Genomic DNA, 13,679 nt, shown 5'->3' with positions numbered 1-13,679 from the left:
CTTCTCCTGCCATCTTTATTAATTCAAGGTGGAGGCAGGGGAAGATGGAGGGAAGGCGTAGGGGAGGGAGAGAGGCGAGGGGGGAGGGAGAGAGGCGAGGGGGGAGGGAGAGAGGAGAGGGGGGAGGGAGAGAGGAGAGGGGGGAGGGAGAGAAGAGAGGGGGAGGGATAGAGGAGAGGGGGGAGGGGGAGAGGAGAGGCAGGAGGGAGAGAAGAGAGGGGGTAGGGAGAGAGGAGAGGCAGGAGGGAGAGAAGAGGGGGGAGGGAAGAGGAAAAGGGGGAGGGAGAGAGGAGAGGCACGAGGGAGAGAAGAGGTGGGAGGGAGAGAAGAGAGGGGGTAGGGAGAGAGGAGAGGCAGGAGGGAGAGAAGAGGGGGGAAGGAGAGAGGAGAAGGGGACATAGCAGAAGTGGGGAAAGAAGGGAGACAGGGAAGGACAGAGAGAAGGAAGAAAAGCCGTAGGAACAGTATCTCAACTGGTGAACAACCAGTTCCCGATGCTCAGGCTGTTCCTGGCCGCCCTGTGGTCAGTAGCCTGTACATCATGAGTCTGATTCATCCCCATGGGTCCCCTTGACTGCCTTTCCAGAAAGTTCCTGTTCCACATGTAGCCTTGGAAGATAAAGATGGGCAGTAAAACAGAGTCCCCTAGCTCTGTCACCCTGGGCAAGTGCCTCCATCCCGCTATGACTCCATTTCCCCATCTGTGGAAGGGGCGACAGTGGCATCCACCTGCTGTGGGGATGAAGCAGGTTTCAGCCTATCAAGTGCTCACTGTGCCTGACCAGGGATTGAGCCATCGGGCCCAGGGCCACCCTGCACTGAGTCATCGGTGTTTTTCTGGGCAGGGCCTAGGAAGCAGCAGTGTCAGCCTGGCCTGAGGTGTCTCCCAGCTCTGCCCACGGCATGGCCCTGGGTGGGTGACAGCCTTTCTCTGAGCCTCACTTCCTCACAGAGAGCAAGTGTCACATTCCTATCCTGCAGGAGATGGGTGCCCGATACACTTAGTGTCCTGCTGGAGCAAAGCCAGGCTCTACCACCAGCTTGTTCCATTCCCTGAGCACAGACTGATGCCCCCACCCCTGCCAAGCCCCAGTTTCCTCAGCTGTACAACACGGGGACCCAGAGGCACTACCCTTGCTATGTGAGAATGGAATGATACAAGGTCTGTAAAGCCTCTCACTGGCACACAGGAAATGCTCAGGGAGTGTTCATTTTCTTCTCAGACTAGGTTCTCCTCGCTCTAGCCCTGTTTCCTTCTAAAATAAACAGAAATAGCCACCTCACAGCCCTCAGAGATAGAGGACTCCCCCACCACACGCCTGCACGAAGCCCCCATGTATTGCCATGATGGGGCTTTAACAACATTAGCACAGGCAGAAGGTTCTGTTGAGTGTCATGATTGTGTTCTGCTGGGACTATTCTGTGGGTTGTGGGTTTTTGGGAGAGATAAAATGTCTTGAGTCAGGAAAATCAGGTAAAATGAATACGCCTGAGTCTGCAAGGTCCTCAGGAGGGGCAGGAATGACACAAGAATGAGTAAGAGGACAAGATTTTGAAATCCTTATGACCAACCGCAAGGCCAGCACCAGGGTAGAGCTGGGGACAGGCTGTGCAGGGAGGTGCCTGTTTGTTTGCTGCTATATCCCTGGTGCCTAGAACAGTGCCTGACACAGAGGACTTATGAATGAGTGAACAGGGCCTAGAGAAGGAACAGGCTCGCCACAAGTCACTAAAGAGCAAGCAGTGCCTGCGCTGCATGGTCACTGGGGGGGGGGGGGGGTCCTCACCAATCACAACGTCCACAGGCAGCTGGGCCAGCAGGGACCCGATGGGGGTGAGGGCCTCAGCGCTGTCCAGGGCCCCCTGGTCCTGGAGGTAGAGAATGGCCGTTTCCAGGCTGGCTGGTGCTGGGGACTCAATGAAGGGGAAGGTTCGGGGGTCCCCCACGCTCATGCTCTTCATCTGGAATGAGAACCAAAGCCCCAGGGAATGGGGGACACATGAGCCACTGTGGAGCACTGAGAGGGCTCAGGGATCACAAACTTGTGATATTTTAAAACCACCAATAGCAAGGCCCACTGAACAGAGCAGGGGGCGGGGGCATTGTCTGTCTGTCTGTCTGTCTAGGACAGCGGTTCTCAACCTGTGGGTCGCGACCCCGGCGGGGGTCGAACGACCAAAACACAGGGGTCGCCTAAAGCCATCAGAAAATATATATTTATTATACAATACATTTTTAAATAAAATATGTATTTCCGATGGCTTTAGGCGACCCCTGTGTTTTGGTCGTTCGACCCCCGCCGGGGTCGCGACCCACAGGTTGAGAACCGCTGGTCTAGGACCTCTTTTCCCAGACCCTGACCATGGAGCGAGCATATGATCTAAGCTGGACCAGCCGAGGTTTCTCAGCCCCTGGTCATAACAACTAAGGAATGAGCACATGAAAGGAGCTGGGCCAATCAGAATCCTTTCCTGGGACTTGGCAAACTGGAGCCGGGCAAGAGAAACTCCGGCATCCTCTCTGGTGATGAGGGGCCAGGACAGAAGCTCAGAGCCACTGTGGTTACTCTTCATTGCCTGGAAATTAGCCCATCCACACAGATGGAGAAATCCTTAATTGTTCCTAAGCTGGACCTCCCCCTACAATGGATACGCAAATCCATAAAATCCCCTTTCCTGCTTACAAGAGTTTGAGTTGGGTTTCTCACTTTGGACCAAGAATCCCCATTAATTCAGAGACCAGAGGGGCAGCAGGTGGTGGGAGAATGAAGTGAAACACACACCCATCACGAGGCCTGGCATGGTAACTCATGTGACTCTGAGAGACAGAAAAAAAGCTCAGAGGGCCTGCAGGCTCAGCCCAAGTCCCCCAGGGAGGTGACCTGCTCACCTGGCCCTGATTTGGAAGCCACCAAACATCTGACCATCCACCCAGGAACCACCTATTCCACCTTCCTCCCTGTTCTTCAAACCCTAATGTTGTCTAGGAGACCACCCAATAATTAAGACCTTTAAATTAAAAGCCCTGATGTAAACATAATAAATTAAAATCAATAAAATAACCCCATATAATCCTATTAACTAATATCAGCCTGTTTAATTTAAAAATAAACAAGACACACACACACACAAGGCCTGGGTAAGAGATGGGTTTTTTTTTAAAAGCTCTCCAGGTGACCCAGTGTGTAGCTAGGGCAGAGAATTAGGGCTACCACCTAGTCTGATAATGCCACGACCCTGGACAATTATAGGTCACAGAGTGGGTACAGGTGACCCAGTTCTGCTGACAAGTCAGGTTGAGGAATTGGCCAGAGGGCTTCTGGGAAAGGTTCCTCAGACTTAAAAATGAGGCCCACAAAGAGGGGTGGTTGGCTGCTTCTGTCTTTAGATGGTGAAGGAGGAGGAGGTGATGCCCACGGCTACAAGAGCCAAATGACATTCAGGAAGCAGGCTTGGAGCCTGACAGCCTCAATGGAATTCCGGCTCTGCCCCTTGCCAGCTGTGTGACCTGGGTCAAGTTACTTAACCTCTCTGTGCATCCACTCCTCATCTATACATCGGAATAAGATTACCTACCCCATAGAGTTTTTGTGAGGATTAAAACAGTTATATGTTGGCCCTGGCCAGATAGCTCAGTTGGTTAGAGCATTGTCCTCATACACCAAGGTTGTGAGTTCGATATCTGGTCAGGGCACATTATTAAAAGAAAAAAAAAAAACAGTTATATGCATAAAACACTTAAGATAGGGCCTAGCCCACAGTAAGAACTAGGTAAGTATATTTTATCATTGTCATCTTCATTATTTTCAGGAGGGCTGCTGATGAACTGAGGCTCCAAAGACAGAAAAAGCTCCAGTCCTTTACAACATTACTGACCCATTTAATAACCAAGCCAGGAACCTTCCCATCTTGGGATCCTTGTTATCGAAACAGTACTTTTTCTTATTGTTGAAGCCAGTGTTTTTTTAACTGCAGATGACGTAGGTCAGGAACTCCATGCAGAGGGTTACAACCAGCATTTTTAGAAAATGAAATCAAACACGGAACCAATCAGCATGTGCCACCCGTAGGAAGCAGCCGATTTGTGCCAGGCGTGCGCCAGGCATATACGTGTGAGCCTGTGGCGGACACCATCCACTACTCCACTTTCCTTTGCCTCTCCTCCCAGAGCACTGAGACTACACTTCCCAGCCTCACCTGCAGTGAGGCGTGGCCAGGGCGGAGCTCTGGCCAGGGGGAGTTGAAGAGAAGGACACCACTTGCAGACCTGGCCTTGAAAGCCCCCAAACCTATGGCCCAAGCTCCTTCCCCACCCGACGCTGACAGATGATGAAGAGGCCCCAGGGAGATGATAGCGCCATGAGAGGGAAGGGACCTGGGTCCTCGAATAAGGGAAACTGCCCGCCAACCTGCAAATGAAACGTCTGTTGAGTTGGCTGTTATGGGAATGGGTCTATTTGTCTAATCTAGGCGAAACTAACGACTGAGATATGAGCTGTGACATCACAGCTGTCGAGAAATCTCAGTTTTAAAAGCCACTTCCTGATGGGTTTTCCGCTGCAGCTGAAAGCACTCTCAGTCGTGAGGTTCTTCCTGTGACCCTGTGGATTTGGGGAACAATTCCCCCTCAACACCGGATCTGACATTTCCAAAGGGCTTTAAACCTAGTTTGCGTCCTGTCTAAATGCTCCAGGCCCCTCCCTGACCCTGTCTCACCTGCAGGACCAGTGCGTCCAGGGCTACCCTCCGAATCTCCGGGACAGCGTAGGGGGCAAAGGCTTCGTAGTCCGATTCAGCATAGAGGCGGAAGCAGACGCCGGGGCCTGTGCGGCCCGCCCGGCCCTTCCGCTGCTCCGCACTGGCCTGGCTGATCCAAAACTCCTGCAGCCGCTGCAGTTTGGCCTGGGGGTCGTAGCTCATCTCCTTCACCTTCCCTGGAGGGGAGGGGTGCGCAGGGAGGGAAGGCTCAGTGGGCGGCTGCCACAGGGCCTGCGAGAGCCTGGCCTTCTCCCCACCCTTACCCCACTCACACCCTCACTTCCTCCTTGAGTCTGGGAACACAGACAGACCCACGTGCATTTCATTCGGGCCCAACCCCGACATTTTGTCAATGTAATCTTTCATTTCCTCATTCACACATCTTTTCATTTATTTTCTCAAGCCTTTGTTTATTCAGAGGTTCAGACATCTGACAAATATTAAGAACAGTGTGTCTGGCACTGTACATGGCACTAGGAAGACAGCTATGAACAAAACCAAGTCCCTGGTCTCCCCGCTGAACAAACACCATATCTTAGCAATTCTCAAATCAACTTTTTCCAAATTGCATTGTCTCTGATGTATTTTATTTTTATTTTTTTTATTTTTTATTTTTATTTTTTATTTTTCTGAAGCTGGAAACAGGGAGAGATAGTCAGACAGACTCCCGCATGCGCCCGACCGGGATCCACCCGGCACACCCACCAGGGGCGATGCTCTGCCCACCAGGGGGCGATGCTCTGTCCCTCCGGGGCGTCGCTCTGCCGCGACCAGAGCCACTATAGCGCCTGGGGCAGAGGCCAAGGAGCCATCCCCAGCGCCCGGGCCATCTTTGCTCCAATGGAGCCTTGGCTGCGGGAGGGGAAGAGAGAGACAGAGAGGAAGGAGGGGGGGTGGAGAAGCAAATGGGCGCTTCTCCTATGTGCCCTGGCCGGGAATCGAACCTGGGTCCCCCGCACACCAGGCCGACGCTCTACCACTGAGCCAACTGGCCAGGGCCCTCTGATGTATTTTAAAATCAACAGCACGCCCATATTTAATGGACAGCGTTTTAAAATCTTAATGGTACATAAAATTATTGAGTGTTTTATCGCTGGCATCCCAGATGCAATACTATAAGGTAACTGCTAACATTTATTGAATGTTCCCGCTATGCTAGGTACATCCTAAGTATCTGAGTGTATTAACTCATTCAATCCTTACAAGCTGAGGGAGGCACTGACATTACTGGCATTTTACAAATGAGTGTCAGAGCCTGACCAGGCGGTGGCGCAGTGGATAGAGCGTCAACTGGGATGCTGAGGACCCCGGTTCGAGACCCCAAGGTTGCCAGTTTGAGTGCGGGCTCATCTGGTTTGAGCAAAGCTCACCAGCTTGAGCCCAAGGTCACTGGCTCGAGCAAGGGGTTACTCGGTCTGCTGAAGGCCCACAGTCAAGGCACATATGAGAAAGCAATCAATGAACAACTAAGGTGTCGCAACAAAAAACTGATGATTGGCCCTGGCCGGTTGGCTCAGCGGTAGAGCGTCGGCCTGGCGTGCAGGGGACCCGGGTTCGATTCCCGGCCAGGGCACATAGGAGAAGTGCCCATTTGCTTCTCCTCCCTCCTTCCTCTCTGTCTCTCTCTTCCCCTCCCGCAGCCAAGGCTCCATTAGAGCAAGGATGGACCGGGCGCTGGGGATGGCTCCTTGGCCTCTGCCCCAGGCGCTATAGTGGCTCTGGTCGCGGCAGAGCGACGCCCCGGAGGGGCAGAGCATCGCCCCCTGGTGGGCAGAGCATCGCCCCTGGTGGGCGTGCCGGGTGGATCCTGGTCGGGCGCATGCGGGAGTCTGTCTGACTATCTCTCCCCGTTTCCAGCTTCAGAAAAATACAAAAAAAAAAACACACAAAAAACTGATGATTGATGCTTCTCATCTCTCTCCGTTCCTGTCTGTCTGTCCCTGTCTATCCCTCTCTCTGACTCTCTGTCTCTGAAAAAAGCAAAACAAAACAAAACAAAAAACACAAATGAGTGTCAGTGACACCACTCAGGTCACACAGCCAGCAGTGAACCTGGCCAGGCTGTCACCAGTGTCCTCAACCACTATGTTCTGCTGACTTTCCAGAGAACAATCTACTTGGAAGACAGAAAATAAACAAATCAACAGGTATAAAACATGATGTCCATACTAGGAAGAAAAAGCCCCACAAGGAAAGCGAGAGCAAAGGAGAAGGGGGCGACCACTGAGATAAAGTGGACAAGGTAGGCCTCTAAAGAGGAGACATTTATGCAGGCTCCGGAATGGGATAAAGGAGTGAGCCCTGTTGATATATGGAGAAAGACAGCTCTCAAAAGGGACAAAAGTGCAAAGGCCCCTGAGGCAGGAGCAACCTTGGAATATCTGAGAAAGATTAAGTTGTTGCTTACCACCCCACAGCCCTATGCCACCTACTCCCGGGCTTAGGTCTGGCGTTCCCTTGCTACGTTTGCACATCTCCAAACCCTACCCTTGCCTCAAGTCCTTGGGGTAGCGACCGGGCAGCACTTACCAGAATCTGCTACAAAGCGGATCCCATCAATGGTGACTGAGGTCTCAGCGATGTTGGTGGAGAGGATGCATTTCCGGACTCCAGCGGGGGCCACATCAAATACCTGAAGGAAAATAAATAGGTGACATCAGGGCTCACTCAGCCCATATTGACCCGTGTGACCAGGGGCCTCCTGGACACCTCCTGGCTGTCTCACACCCACATGTCTACACTAGCCTCGGTGCCTGCCACCAAACCCTTTCCTCCTCAGGTCTCCATTGGAGGAATGGCCCATCCTGACCAGAAACCTGGGGCGTTGTGGGTCTTTCCCCTTCCTCCCCTCTTCCTTCCCCACTTCCGACACATGTGAACACCGTTATTTTTTTATTTTTTAAAGATTTGCCTGACCTGTGGTGGTGCAGTGGATAGAGCATCAATCTGGAATGCTGAGATTGCTGGTTCGAAACCCTGGGCTTGACCAGTCAAGCTATGTACGACAAGCAATTGATGAACAACCAAAGTAAAGCAGCCATGAGTAGATACTTCTCACTCCACACCACACCCCGTAAAATCAATAAAGTCTTTAAAATAAGTAAAAAAAAAAAAAGATTTTATTTATTGATTTTTTAGAGAAAAAGAGATTGAGAGAAGGCAAGAAGCATCAACTCATCATTGCTTCACTTCAGTTATCCATTCACTGATAGTTTCTCATATGTGCCTAGACCGGGTAAGCCCCAGGTTTCAAACCAGCGACCTCAGCACACCAGATCAATGCTCTATCCACTGTGCCACCACGAGCCAGGCTCATCTCAACATCTTGAACATATCCTGATTTCAAACACTTCCCCCCCAAACCCACTGTCCCTGCCCTGGCCCAGGCCCCTCCTTTCCCACTCAGACACTACTCCAGCTTCCTCCTCAGTCCCTGGCCTCTACACTTACTCCCTCCAGTCCATTCTTCATGCAGAGCAGAGGGGTCTGTTAAAGTACAACTGGCGCTGTCCCCACCTTGCTCAGAACCCTCCCACGGCTCCCCAGTGCGCTTGCGCCAAAGCCCAAGCACCACACTGGGTCCTCAAGCACTCTTGTGCTCTAACCCTGCGTACCTCTCCAATCTGATCTCTTCTGGCTTTCTCTTCATAATCTGGACCCCAACCACCCTGTATGGAGTTTCCCAACTGCCCTGTTTTCTCTCACCCCAGGCCCTTTGCACAGGACCTTCTCTGGGGCCCAAAAGGCAATCAACTAAAGTGGCTTACAGTGGGGGTCAACAACTATAGCCTGGGGACCAAATCTTGCCTGCCACCTGTTTTTGTATCAAGTTTTATTGGCACACAGCTCATCTGGCCAGTCCACAGCTGCTGTCCCACTGTAACAGGAGAGTCATGTGACAGAGACATATGGCCTGCAGAACCAAAAAATATGGACTCCCTGGCCCTTTGCAAAGTTTGCCAACCTCTAGTTAAGAGCATGGGCACTGGTGCCAAATGACAAAGATTCACAGCCTGGCTCTGCCACTTACGTGACTTAGCACAAGGGCCTACCCCTCAGTTTCTGCATCTGTGAAGGGGGAATAACAGCGGGACCCGGCAGACGGGGTGCAGGGAAGGCTAACGGAGGCCAGCACGCACAGCCCAGAACGCCTGTCACTCGCAGCAAATGCTCCTTACACACCGGGGGACACTTCTTCAGCCACTTCTCAGGTCTCAGTTTTGAAAGTCCCTTCCTCCAGGAAGCCTTTCCTGAATCCACCAAGACTCCACTCTCAAAGTTCAGGAACTTGCCTCTCCCATTTATAAAACTGTCAGTTACCTGTCTATCTCCCCCATCAGACCAATAGCCACTTAAGGGGAAGGGCCATTCTTGGCTCCCACTGTGTCCCAAAGAGCCCACTCAGCACCAGGGGAGGCACCAAGCAGGTGCTCAAGGGTTGTATCTTCAATCAATAAACAATGACTGTGCCTGAAGGGATTTTTCCCAAGGTAACCATACAGTCGGTCTCCAGATGGCCCCAGGGAGTCTCACCTCCTGGGAGAGATATTAGAATTTGTGGGATAGTGACCCATCCTCGTCACTATCTTCCCACTGAACAAGGCATGCCGCCTTAGCTAATAGGAGACTACAGAAATGATGGTTTGGGATTTCCAAGGCTAGATCACAGAAGATATTGTGGCTTCTGTTTTGGTCTCCTGGGGAGAACCAGCCACCATCTTGCAAGGACATACAGCAGCCCCCTAGAGAGGCCCACATGGAGAAGAACTGAGACCCCTCGCCAACAGCCAGCCACGTAAGTGAGGACCCTCCAGCCCCAGTCAAACCTTCAAACAAGTGCAGTCCCAGCCAACTACAACCTCAAGAGAGACCCTGAGCCAGAAACACCCCCCCCAGCAAAGCCACTCCCAAACTCCTAATGTGCAGAAATTATGTGAAATAATGTTTATTGTTCTAAGCTCTACATTTTGGGGTAATTTGTTCCAGGGCATAAATAGCCACAAAGGCCTCCCTGCTGACACCTTCCATTCCAGCCTACACCCAACTCACAGATTCCCATCTCCATACTTTTGCTCAAGCTGGTCCCCCTGCCTGGACTGCCTTCCTCCTTTCACTCAAAATCCTCCTTGCCCTTCACAGCTAAGCTCCAATGCCTCCTACTGCATCAGGAAGCTCACCCTGGCACGTGCCCCCCACCCAAAAGATGTGAGCAGCCCTCTGTAGCCCACAGCTCACAGCCCTGCATCTTTGGAGTCACATCCCCTCCAGCCCGCCTTCTCCCCCCACGCAGCTACACCGCACCCTGCCTGGCTGCCCCCAGTACCTACCTTGTCCTGGTCGGCCACAGAGAGGGCGCTGTGCAGGGGTAGCACCACCCAGCGCTGGGTGTGGCTGGCGTAGGTCTGGGCGGCCTCAAGCACGGCGCTGATCTCCGCCATGCCGCTGAGGAAGACAAGGAGGTCGCCCCGCTCCTCAGCTGGGTACTTATTGTCGATGGCCTCCAGCACCCTCAGGAAGGGCCGTGGGTCCAGCTTCTCTGACTTGGACGCTGTCCGCTCCACCTCAATGGGCTGGTACACAACCTGTGAGGAGACAGCCCTAGGCGTCACCACAGCCTGTCACTCCAGCTCAGAGTGAGGGGGCAGTGGACCGCAGACAGACAGGGAGGACCGAGTCAGTCAGGAGGCGGACAGCAACCTCAAACAGGACACTTTGAGAAGGACGTACTGAAAGCACAGGTTTCAGAGTAGCTGGAGGGCTCCTGGGGCGCTGGCGAGGTGGGCTGTTTCTTAATCTGGGCACTGGCTGCATACGGGTATTAACTGGTGAAAATCAAGAGAGCTCTACACAGGATACGTGCATTCTTTTGTGTTTGGAGTTTCACTTTAACAACAAACTTTTAAGGAGTGCAGCTAGAACTCCCTTCTCAGAAAGCGCCCTCACTCTGTTTCTATGACTACTTAGAAGATAGACTGATGGGCATTTAGAACCGGAAGTCACAAGGGGAGTGCAGTTTCCTGGTGCTAGGAGCTTCAGAGCTGTGACCATCATTAATGTTATGGACAAACACCATGTCCAAGCCAGAGCAGACAGGTCGAGAAACAGGGGGAAAGTTCAGGAGAGAAGTTGCTGACTGAGCCGTGGCCGGGTAGCTCAGTTGGTTAGAGCGTCATCCTAAGGTGCAGAGGTTGCAGATTCGATCCCTGGTCAGGGCACATACAGGAGCAGATCTATGTTCCTGTATCTCTCTTTCTCTCCCTTCCTGTCTCTAAAATCAATAAATAAATTTAAAAAAAAAGAAGTTGCTGACTGAAAGTTCAGGATTAAGAGTTGGGATGCTGAAAATAATCTCCACCTAGCCTGAGGAGGGCAAATGTAAGAGGACCTAAAAAAGATTTTTCATGAATACCAAACTCCCTATTTTTTTTACCTAAAAGCTTTGCCCTTTGATTTTCAGCTTCTTCAGCAAGAGCTGCACCTCAGGTGCATGGTGAATGAAACCTAATGAAATGTGGCGGAGTCAGGCCTGCCCCCAGGACTGCGGTGAGAATGGGATGAGAGTGTGTATGTCAAGTGGTGTGGGAGACCCACAGTGGTCCCCGGAAAGTCTGCTCTTGTCTTTCCTGACACACTGTCACCTAGAGAGAAAGAGAGATGATGTTTTCCAGCCTCCCCTGCAGCTAGGTAGATGTTCAGAAATGAGAATGGAAGCAACTGCAAGGTCACATCCAACTTCAAAACAACTGGGCTCCTTCCCTCGCCCCACAAATTCTAACCATACAGCCCAGGACAAACCCCTAGGACAGTGCTTCTTTACCAGGTAGGGTGCTGCCCCCAGGGGACATTTGGCAACATCTGGAGATATATTTGGTTATCACAACAGGGGGTGAAGGATGCTATTGGTAGCAAGTGGGTAAAAGCCAGGAATACTGCTAATGATGCCACACTACACAGGGCAGTCCCTGCAACTAATGATTTATCCAGCACAAAATGTCAACAATGCTGAGTCTGAGAAACCCTGACCTATGAAATGGCAGAGCATTAAGAAAGGAGGAGTCTGGGTCCCTGAATAATCACATGGAACTGAGCTGCCCATCAGCCTGGACCAGCAAGACTGTCCTATAAGAGAAATAAACCTCTATGTTATTTGAGCCTTTACATTTTTTGGGTATACCCTAATAAGCATTTAGCACTCTTCCCAGCACAGGTAAATGGTCAGAAGTAGCAGCTCTAAAAAGGGGGAGGGAGAAAGAGAAAGAGAGAGAAGAGTACAGTCTTAACTGAAGGGAGGGGAAGCAGAGCAGCAGAGAAGGGACATGTCCAGGTCTGGCCAGAGACCAGCGGGGAGGCCAGGGGTGGGGGAGGGGGAGCACTGACCGTGATGGGGAAGAGCCTTCCGGGCACCTGCACCACGGGGGCACTGCCGAAGTAGCTGGAGAAGAGTGAGATGTTGATGGTGGCCGACATGAGGATGACCTTGAGGTCAGGCCGCTGGGGCAGCAGACGCTGCAGGACGCCCAGGAGGAAGTCGTTGTGGAGGTGCCGCTCGTGGACCTCATCCACGATCAGGACCTGGTACTGGGGCAGGCTGGGCTCCCGCTGGATTTGCCTCAGGAGAAGCCCCACTGTCAGGAACACAATCTTGGTGGCCGCCGAGCGCGTGCTCTCAAAGCGGATCTGGTAGCCGACCTGGGGGGCAGTGGAGGAGGGTGGTCAGGAGAGGACCCTGGACCTGAGCACCAGCCCCTCACTCTGCCCAAAATAAAATCTGAGCAAATGCCCCACATCAGACTGTGGAGTCCAACAGGCTGCGTTGGGTTTGAATCCCACCTCTGCCACTGTGGGCTGTCGGGCAAGCAGTTCCATCCCTCCAAGACTTATGTTCTCCTGTTCTGAGAATTATATGTGCCAATGCACATAAATTATTTGGCATGGAACCTGGTATGTAACACTAATTAATTGTAATACTAACAATTAACCTTTCTAGGAAACCTTACAATGTGCTACCAACTATTATAAACGCTTTATGTCCATCAACTCATTTCATTCTCACAAGCACAACAGGGTGTAAAATTATTCTTACCCTCATTTCACAGATGCGGAAACTGAGGCCACTCAACCAAGTTAACACAGCTCAAGAGTGGTACTGTACATCACACATATACACAAACACAACAATTTCAGGGAATTATTGTACACACAACAATTTCAGGTGAATTATTGTTCTAAATGTAAACGTTATTAGAAAAAAATAGAACATTTTCACGATCTTAGCAGATAAAGATTTGTTAAACAGAGCCTAAAGACTGCCAACTATAAAAGGAAAATGACAGGCTGAATTCTATTTAAATGAAGACACAGTCATCAAAAGACACCATTCTGAAAATAAAAGGCAGCTCACAAAGCAGGAAACAGACTGCAATACATAAAGCCTACCAAGGACTCTGATCCAGGACCGATAAGGACCTATAAATCCAGAATGAAAGGACAAACCACACAAATGACAAATGGGGAGAAGACTTGGAACAAACACTTTATAAAACAGGCCCTCCAAATGGCCAATAAATAAATGAAAAAGTGCTCAATGTCCTTAGTCATCAGGGGAATGCAATTAAAATGCACAATGCAGATATTTTTGTGTGTGTGACAGAGACAAAGAGAGGAACAGATAGGAAAAGACAGGAAGGGAGAGAGATGAGAAGCATCAATTCTTCGTTGCAGCACCTTAGTTGCTCATTGATAGCGTTCTCATATGTGCCTTGTGGAGGGAGGCTATAGCAGAGCGAGTGACCCCTTGCTCAAGTCAGTGACCTTGGGCTTCAAACCAGTGACCTTTGGGCTCAAGCCAGCGACCATGGGGTCATGTCTACAATCCCACGCTCAAGCCAGTGACCCCGTGCTCAAGCTGGTGAGCCTGCACT

The 13,679-nt window shown here is 51.4% G+C and overlaps 1 protein-coding gene across 5 annotated transcripts in view; it reads right to left on the bottom strand.

Annotated features, from left to right (window-relative positions):
- Positions 1-13,679, bottom strand: part of DHX34 (DExH-box helicase 34) — a 56,168-nt gene that overhangs the window by 13,827 nt on the left and 28,662 nt on the right. For all 5 annotated transcript variants that reach the window (XM_066373854.1, XM_066373850.1, XM_066373849.1 and 2 more), the window contains exons 3-7: positions 12,136-12,447; positions 10,086-10,340; positions 7,288-7,390; positions 4,717-4,934; positions 1,788-1,962 (exon numbers count right to left, since the gene is read on the bottom strand). In XM_066373854.1, coding sequence (XP_066229951.1) covers positions 1,788-1,962; positions 4,717-4,934; positions 7,288-7,390; positions 10,086-10,340; positions 12,136-12,447 — 1,063 coding nt within the window. The remainder of the gene's footprint in view (positions 1-1,787; positions 1,963-4,716; positions 4,935-7,287; positions 7,391-10,085; positions 10,341-12,135; positions 12,448-13,679) is intronic.

The sequence above is a fragment of the Saccopteryx leptura genome, chromosome 3 (genome assembly GCF_036850995.1).
Source record: "Saccopteryx leptura isolate mSacLep1 chromosome 3, mSacLep1_pri_phased_curated, whole genome shotgun sequence".
Taxonomy (NCBI): Eukaryota; Metazoa; Chordata; class Mammalia; order Chiroptera; family Emballonuridae; genus Saccopteryx; species Saccopteryx leptura.
Note: the sequence above shows the minus strand (reverse complement) of the source record. Positions and strands in the feature narration are given on the sequence as shown.